This window comes from Tursiops truncatus, chromosome X (genome assembly GCF_011762595.2).
Source record: "Tursiops truncatus isolate mTurTru1 chromosome X, mTurTru1.mat.Y, whole genome shotgun sequence".
Classification (NCBI taxonomy): Eukaryota; Metazoa; Chordata; class Mammalia; order Artiodactyla; family Delphinidae; genus Tursiops; species Tursiops truncatus.
Window position 1 is genome coordinate 57,258,005 of NC_047055.1, and position 9,384 is coordinate 57,267,388.

General features: G+C 36.7%; 1 protein-coding gene across 4 annotated transcripts in view; it reads left to right on the top strand.

The window, feature by feature from the left end:
• CHM (CHM Rab escort protein) overlaps positions 1–8,839 on the top strand; it is a 198,197-nt gene extending 189,358 nt beyond the window's left edge. For all 4 annotated transcript variants that reach the window (XM_033849258.2, XM_033849259.2, XM_019932222.3 and 1 more), the window contains one exon: positions 5,513–8,839. In XM_033849258.2, coding sequence (XP_033705149.1) covers positions 5,513–5,704 — 192 coding nt within the window. In that variant the 3' untranslated portion in view covers positions 5,705–8,839. The remainder of the gene's footprint in view (positions 1–5,512) is intronic.
• Positions 8,840–9,384: the final 545 nt, after the last annotated feature.

Consider the following 9,384-nt stretch of genomic DNA (forward strand, 5'->3'; position numbering starts at 1 on the left):
TAAATCAAGGTGGAATTTTGTGACAGCGTTCTTGGGCAGGGCTATCAATAGGTACAGGGCAGGTGACACAAAATGCCAAAAGTGAATTATGAGTCTACTAAGCTGAAAATTCATATGCATGTACAAACACACTTTTCTGCACTTGACAGGAAGAGTAGAGCAGAAAATACCATTTTTTAAGGTATAAGTCTAAACTTTTCACCAATGTAGTTGGCGCATCTGTTTATTGAAACAATAAATGGATAATTTAACGTTGTTCTAAGACCACAGATGGAAGTTTCATTCCCACTAGTGGTAGGGATCTTATAGGAGCAGATGGCCTTTTTGAGCCTTTAATTTTTAGGCATAGCAGCAAGGCTATGACCTATACATTTACAGTTTTTTACCAGATTCTTTGTTTCTCATCTTCAGAGTCTAGTGGTGATCCAGGATAATCATATTTAGTCAGTGATAACAAACAAAAATAGGAAGTCACATCTCTCATCCATCATTTATTCTGTTAGTTTAATAGGAACTCAGGATGGTTCAATATCTACATTTATGGCTTAAAATGGCCAAGTCATTTTTGCTTTGATGGTCCATTTTTTTCCAAGAAGAAATTACCAGCAAGTTATCAGCCAGGTAACTTTATTCCTGAGTGAACTTTAATGTTTTTTTTAACCAAAATGGAAGGCCTTAAATAAGGACTTAATATAGAAGTGCTAATGTGATCTAAACTGCAAGCTAAAAGATTAAAATTAAAGGATAATTTTATCATGAGATATTGATTCCCAAGAAGATAGACTTGAGTGCAGTGTTTTCACAGAAGAAAACAGTAATACTAGTTTGGGTGCTAATTATTATATACTGTTAATTATAAGTAGGTTTATATTTGTTATACAGCTTTTAACCTCACATCAGTTTTGGGAGAAACATTATAATGCCTACTTTAAAGGGCATCAATAATAACATTTAAAAATAGCCAGTTTATTCAGATAGGGCTTCCCTGGTGGCACAGTGGTTGAGAGTCCGCCTGCCGATGCAGGGGACACGGGTTCGTGCCCCGGTCTGGGAGGATCCCACATGCCGCGGAGCGGCTGGGCCTGTGAGCCATGGCCGCTGAGCCTGCGCGTCCGGAGCCTGTGCTCCGCAACGGGAGAGACCACAGCAGTGAGAGGCCCGCGTACCACAAAAAATAATAATAATAAAAAATAAAAATAGCCAGTTTGTTCAGATAAACTCTGTTCTAATTCCAGTATGTCATGCTGTGTTCATCCCAAGCACTAACTGATGACTCTGTCTTCCAAATTGTCTCTAAAAGCCCTCAGAACATCACCTAAGCTTTGCCTGTGTAGGAAACATAAGTACCTGCAGATATCATTTTTCTTTCTTTCTCTTTTTTTTTTTTGAAATAAAATGCTTCATTTTGCTAGTTGGCAAGTTTGCATCTGCTCTTCTTATTTGTAAATGTATAGATGTTGAATAACATAGACCTGTCTCTCTGTGTTCATATGAAGCTATTTATGATTTGAAGACATATTAAAAATATAAAGTAATCTGATCTGTTTATTACTCACAAGTTAAAGTTGTGTGCAGGAGCATACCAAGACATTCTCTATTATGTGAATCTTTCTGTGACTTGCTAGTTTTTGTAGTTTGTGTTACTCCAGTTTTTTTCTGAACCTGACATAGATATTTCTTTTCTTAATACAGGGAGTGTTTCATTTACCCACAGATACTGATGAACAGACTGGTCTATAGTCCCTACTTGTCTATACTCCCAAGCCAGTGATAGCTCCCTCCTTCTTCAGGAACCCCCATTGCCTAGGAGCTGCCACTGCCTTGAGAATAAGAATAGTTAAATAGTACTATACTCTGTATTATACTTAAGGTATGAAATGGGTTATATTGGCTGATGTGGACTGGGCTGGCAGTCTAACCAGCATGTAGAATGTTGTTTATATGGACAGATCAGCAACTTGCTTATGACTTTTGGTTCATAATTTGTAAGTTGAAGACCAGCTTTATAGGTCATAGGAACTGTCAAGTTGCTCACATAGTGCAGTAGCATTCACTTTCTCAAGCCATTGAGGGAGAGGGCAATTTTAGGCGTCATATCTTCTGAAGCTTCCATTCATTGAGCATTTTCTACATGCCAGGCATTGTCCTAATCATCTCATATATATTATTGTATTTGGTTCTCACAACAACCCTATGAGGTAAGTATCTGTGACATCCCCATTTTACAGATGAGGAAACTAAGCGCCAAAGGGGCTAAATAACTTTTCCAGAGATCACATAGCTGTTAAATTTTTTATCCAAGGTTTAACCTCAAGTCTGTTGGATTCCAGTGCTTGTACACTCATCTAGTATACTATGCTACTTTCAACTCGTTAATGCAGATACATCCTAAATACATTAAACTGCTAGATTGACAAAATATTTGTTTGTTTTGTGTGGATGTATGTTAAAGAAACAGGAATATCTAAATAACTCAACGTGTCCTCTCTGTACTTCCCAATATAAGGAAACTAATTCACAATATAATTAGCCCTTTTTAATTATTTTAACCACATGAAAGTCTTTACCTAAGCTAACTTCTGGCTTTAAAACAGCAAGGAAGGTTAAAAGTTGACAATTAAGTACTCTGAACCAACCTCTTGGTGACAACTCTCAGAACTGGGGCTTAGTTGGCAAATGAAATGCAGTTCACCAAGAAGCACTAGATAGACCTTCCAGAAAGTGGCAGTTGACCCTAAAAGGTTCCAGCAGTTGGAAAGAGGAGAGACTTGGGAAAGGCTGGAGTCTGGCTTTAGGAAATTGGCATCAGAGAGGGCCAATGGCAGTGAGCTGAAGGTGGGATTTCCACAAGCAGGTAGAACACAAATAAAAGCAGGGTGGCAACCTGCAATTGTTTGGCAGTCTTAGGACACACATTGTTCATGACAGGGATATACAAAAACAGGTCGAGTGGGATCTAGCCACAGGGACTGGAGTTCAGGAGAAAATCTATCCTACAGGGAGGTGGCAAAAGGGAGACAAGGTGTGAGATACAGAGGAATTGGAGTAGAAGTAAGAGGAACAGTAATAATAATAGTAATCATAATAATTGTTACAATATTTATATTCAACATTTGTATAATATACGGTTTCTAAAGTTCTCCCATATATATATAATATATATTATATATATAAATATATTAAAATATATATATAAAAAGAGAGAGAGAAAGAGAGATTCTACTCCATGCCTGGCACTAAAGATTCAGAGTTAACTAAAACCCAGTCGTTATTCCTGGATGAATCACTGTCTGGTAAAGGAGAAAAACGTGTAAACAAATGACATTGCAGTGTGGTATATGCAATAAGAGAATGATATCGAAAGTATAAAAGTAATATAGAGGAGCCATGAGTTGTATCTAGGAGTCAGAGAACCTTACAGGGAAGAATATAAAAGATGAGTAGCAATTCTTCATCCAAGTGATAGACAATCAAATTGATAGCATTTGCACCAGCCCAGGGTGTAAACATCATGGTATGTTTAAGAAAGTACCAATAAACAGGTAACAGTGGAGCAAAAGGCCTGAGAGGCAGAGATGGGATGAAGAAGAAGATGATGATACCAGAGAAGATAGGCCTGAAGGATGTTGTTTGCTATAAGTGTCTTGGATTTTTATCCTGTTAGAAGAGTTTTAAGCCAAAAAAAGGCATAAACAGAATTTCATTTTCCACTGACCCTTCTAAGGGCAGCATAAAGATGGATTACACAGGGGAACCCTAGAGGCAAAGTGACCAGTCCAGTTCTGAGATGTTGCAGTTGTCCAGGGGAAAGATGGTGCATGTCTGGGCTATGTCTCTAGTGGAGGAACAGGTGGAGTCAAGAACTAAGAGATAAAATTGATAGGATTTGCTGACTGATTGCATGCAGAGAGTAAAGGAGAAGGAGAACTTCTATAGGCAGTCAAGGTAGAGATAACAGACACAGTGACCATTACAGGAACTAAAGTGTGAGGTAGAGGCTCTGTCTGACCTCAGTCCTGCTTCTAGGGACTAAATGTCTCCAGCAAAGATGTATATGGTAAGACCCCAGGATGGAAGCAAAGCAGGCATCTCAAATATTTAATTTCAAAATATCCATAATAAAATGGCATGTCTAAAAATATAACTTTGAACTATACTTAAGAAGGAAAGAAGCTATTTTTCTCTCCCTGTCCCTTCTTTCAACTCGACATCAAAGCTCAAAAGTTTCTGCTTAACCAACCCTTCACCCTATCCCAAAGATACTGGTTTTATTCACCTGATGTAGGAGTTTACAAGCTATAGATGGCCAAATGGCAAATAGTTTCGATTTTGCAGCCCATATAATGTATTTTGCAACTACTCAACTCCACCATTGCAGTGCAAAAGCAGCCGTAGACCATAGATAAATGAATGAGAGTAACTGTGTTCCAGTAAAGCTTTACTTATGAAAACAGGCAGCAGACTGGATCTGACATGTGGGCCATAGTTGTCAACTCCTGACCTAATGGATGACTTTGCGTGTACTTTGGGAAGAAGGGTTGAAGTGGTACAGACAGACATTGTAACCTTTAAAGCAAAACAAGCGTATGTTTAAAACCCGTTAATGACGTTCTTTTACCGGTAGGCTAGAGTGCAAGCTCCCTAGCCTGGCAGGGACCCTTATCTAACAAAGAACTGTATTCATCTAAATAATAGCAGGAATATGTTTAGAATAGAATAACAGTGCTACTTGCCACATTTACTTTCTTGTATGTGTGTGTATTTGTTGTTGTTAATTAAGATCACATTTACTTTATTATTCTCTTACCCTGCCAGACTAAGCTCAGCTTAAATCTCAACATTTTAATTTATGTTATTATTAATAGCAATGATTACAGTTACCAAATAGAGAGGCTTACTTTACTCTGCCATTCTATAGGCAAGGAGAGCAAGGCTCAGAAGCTGAGTAAGCATTCCCCAGATCACATTGCTGCTAAGTGGCAGAGCCAGCATTTGGGCATGGTTATCTATTCAGTGTCCATTGTCTTGGACACTGTGTTATATTCCTCAAAGCACAGGGAGAGGAAAATTAGAAAAGCAAATAGTAGAGCAAACAATGAAGAATTTTCTTGATTTGAACAATGACTTGTTAAGCTTAGTATATGCTAAATTAGACTGTACAAATATCACAAACAGGCTCTATTAGGAAATTATATAAAGGATATTAAGGGAAATTGTATTTCTGTTGACATGTAGAATGAATGACCTTAAAATCTCAACTATCTGAGCACTTCATAGAGTCTTAGCAAGTACTGATATACTTGAAGGGTGGGCCTGAATGAATGTATAAATTAGAGGGAGAAAAGTCATGGAGTTCTGAAAGCAGTTTTTAGAAGCTCGTGTGTGCTGTGTAAAGTTCTATAACTTAAAGAAAATTTTAAGGGTGATACTTCATTGTTTTGATAGTTCCAGAAAGGCACATACATTTTACGTTAATGTTCAAAAACTCTTGTGCCCTTTCTTCCCTGGCCAGGCTGAAGCACTTTTCCAACAAATCTGCCCCAACGAAGACTTCTGTCCACCCCCACCAAATCCTGAAGACATTATCCTTGATGGAGACAGTTTACAACCAGAGGCTTCAGAATCCAGTGCTATACCAGAGGCCAACTCAGAGACTCCCAGGGAAAGCACAAATCTGAGAAATCCAGAGGAGCCCTCTGAATAATGAGTATACACCAAACTGAATAGCACATTTTGGAAAATCCTCCTAGCCTCAGAGTCCTCTTGATGGAAGAAAGGTTTGAAAAATGTTACAAAGCAGCAGCCAGTTGACATGCAGAATTACCAAGAGAAACAGATGATAGAAATCCAAAAGGGAATTTTCCTTAAAAAGGACATTCCAAGACCACAAAACACTTGTAAAGCACATTGACTTGCCTGCTTTAAGATACCAAACCTGTGGGATTAGCAGATAAAAATTATAAATGGATTGATTCCCAGAAATATAGCTATGTTTATGAAAGTGATCCTATGCATTGTTAATAATTCTATGGTATTAGGACAGCTTTTGCTTGCCACTTTGGATCTTTGTTTGAAAACCACATTTCAAAATCTGCTTACATATTTCCTTTGATTATTTGAGTTATATTTTCTTTATGGGTATGAGCATCGTGACACAAATGATAAAAGCATACATAAATATAGCTGATAAAAACTAAAGTGTCATGATCCAGGCAGGAGCCTATGCTTGAAATAGAGATTTGTTTTGTTTTCTATCTTGAGTATTGAAAATGCTAATATTAAAGTAGACACTTTTATAAGCAAGATGAGTTCATTACTCAGTGACTTTTTCTTTTAAATGTTAGTAGTGATATTTGTATGTGAATCCTGAACATACTAGGAAGGCTCAATACTGAAGAAGTGGAAAGATTTGAATAGGCTCATTGGTATTTGGAAATTCTGTCTAGTCGAGTATCTGGAGCACTAGCCTAATTGTCTATGGACCTAATTTAGTCCTAGCTATGCCACCGATGATATTAAGCAAATTATTTAACTTCTGGGCCTCAGTTTCTCCATATGTCTACTGTATGAGAATGATATTGAAGATAAATGCAGTGCCATCCTTAGAATGTTTTTTCTGGAATAAAAGTTGTTTCAGAATTTTCTCATTGTCTTGGGGGTGAATATCAAAGATCTCATGCAGCAAATAACTGTTTGCTGTCACCTCCCCCAACACAATAGATCACAGTGTTCTTATTGCATTAAGCTTTTAAAATAAAAATCTATTTCCTTAATTAGTATTTTATAGTCTAATAGAAAAGTAAACATAGTAACGTGAAATTGTGGTTTTGAATCTTAATAAGGAAAACAGTCTATAAACTCTTCATATTCCTCTTCTAGTAGGTAAACCTGAAACAACCAAGGACTCTAAATAGAATATGACAATTGGTAAACCCTAATATGCACTTAACATAAAAATACAAGGGCTGTACATAGGCAGCAAATCTAGTTACAGTGACAGTGCCTATATTAAAATCTTTCCAAATGCCAAGCTCTGATGGTTTACCTTTTTTGAGCAATAGTTTGGACTCAACAACTTATTTCAATAAATAAATACATTAAAAGTGCGTTGTCATGCAGTCTGGCCTATCTTGCTGATCAGAGAGCCATGGCTACAGTAGAAAGCACATAGTTCTTACATACTTCAGCTGCAGCAGGGCTCTGACCTCTCCAGATTTCAGAGAAGATCTTAAAGGAAACCAGCTCTGTCAGGTCACAGACTCACGAGAAATGGAAAAAATCAAGGAATGTAGCTCTTGCCTCACCTTTTAAACCCCCTGCGGATATAGCTGAATCCAGAAGAAAATCTTCCCAGCCTCTCAGGCTACTCCTAATCCTTCTCCCCATTGTAGAGCCTCTTTCCTATCTCTTTAATCCCCTCTATCCCTTTCTTCCCCTTTTATAATGTTATACAAATCAGGGAATCACATTATAACCTACTTTGTTATATGGATTCAGATCCATCTTAAATCATATTTCCTGAAACCCAACCACGGCATGCGCTAAATGCACAATACATACCTATAAGCGCCGGGTATTGGCTCTGCCCCGCAGTACCAGCAATATAAAAGCTTCCACTATATGAGAGTATTGAGTCTGAATACAATTGCAGTAAACTGCACCAATTAAGATATTGTACTTTGTTATAGTCTTAGAGTTAAGGCCTCTTGATGCAGCATGCACACTTATGTAAACAGCCAATCAGGGTACACCCAGAATGACTAGAAAAATACTGATAGCTTTACTACAGCTCTCTAAAACAATGAAGGAGATATTCTGTGGTCTCATGGCCCAGTCCATACTGTACCCTATTTCATCCATTAGCCAGCATCGGAATTTCTCTTCCAGGTTATTTATTAAATACTGTTGAAATGTTTAAAAGCTCCTGAATATGATTAGTGATGATTAAGATAATACACAACTGTTAAAAACCTTGTGTTAGAGAACTTTAGATATTTCCTGTTGCCTCAGAATGTAATAGAAATTATTCGAAGAGCATTCTTTTCAGCTACCTTAATTACTGCAAATACTTGTTTTCATAGCTTTAAAGGAAAACCTTTTAGTTTTGTTGTAAAACCATAAGCCTGAAGTCATATGAATAAAATATAAATGCTGTATGTGATGCAGAAATTTCAGTAGCTAATTTTAAATTTTGAAAATAGCTATTATCAAAGAATTTTTATTCATGTGTTTAAAATGTTTATGTTATGCATGCTTCTTATTAACCAAAAATGATAATACCATTCAGTTTAGTGATCAACATGAAAACTGGTTACTAGACCTATGTTGCTACTGTATTTTTGTCTAGTTGGTATGCCTGCCCAGAAAAAGATAGATATATATGATATGTATATTATAAACATATATTTTTCTATAGGAAAACTGAGTTATAATTTCCCCATCTTCTATGATATCTAGCTGCTCATAGGAAAATAGTCATGTTAATGGTTAACTTCTGGAATAGTAGTTTCTGAAATGGGCAGCCCTTTGTGTAAAATAATGGCCACACTAATGATTAACTTCTGTCACAGCTGTAGTTCTGGAGAAGGCAGCCCTTTGTCTAAAGTGCTAAAAACCTTGAAAAAAATTTGTTGAAATTTGATTGCTAAATAGTAGTGATCCTTCAAAGCAGTTTTCTTACAAATAAGTTATTTACTGCTATTGGTATTGGATAATTTCTCTCTCAACTCTTGATTGATTTTTCTTATATGCATTTCCAAAAGCATGAATATATGATTATTCATAATTTGCACACTGTAACCGTAAGTTTTCAGAGGAAATAAAGTCTGTTTTTAATGCCTTTCAGGCGTGGTATCCTATTTTTTAATATTAAAATTTTGTATATATGCCAAGAAATTAAAAATTGTCTTGGAACTGATTTATTTGTTGATACTGATCTATTACTTAAATTCTTAGTTAATTGTCCAGCTGTATACTTGCTTTTATTCCTAGGCATCTGCCAACTGTGTCAGGTTTGTGAAAAAGGCAATCAAATGATACATGGGTATGTTTACTTAGCAAACTGTTCTAGTTGCCAGCATCAGATCTCATTCTGTTTGAAATCAGTGTTCTGAGGCATGGGATATGGCTTTACAATACATTACCTGCAAACTGTTTTCGCATCTCACTTAGTGTATGAGAATCTGAAACGTTTTTCTTATTTACTTGCTGAGTGTGAACCTGATGTGTTTGTCTTTGTGGTCGTTGAGTCCCCAACAGCTTACTTGCAACAGATAAGAGACTGCTGATGTTCTTTTCATGCAGAAATCATTCACTGAACTATGATTTGTTCTTGAATCAAATAATTAAAGAAGAGTGACATTTTCTGTCAATTCCAAGTCATTT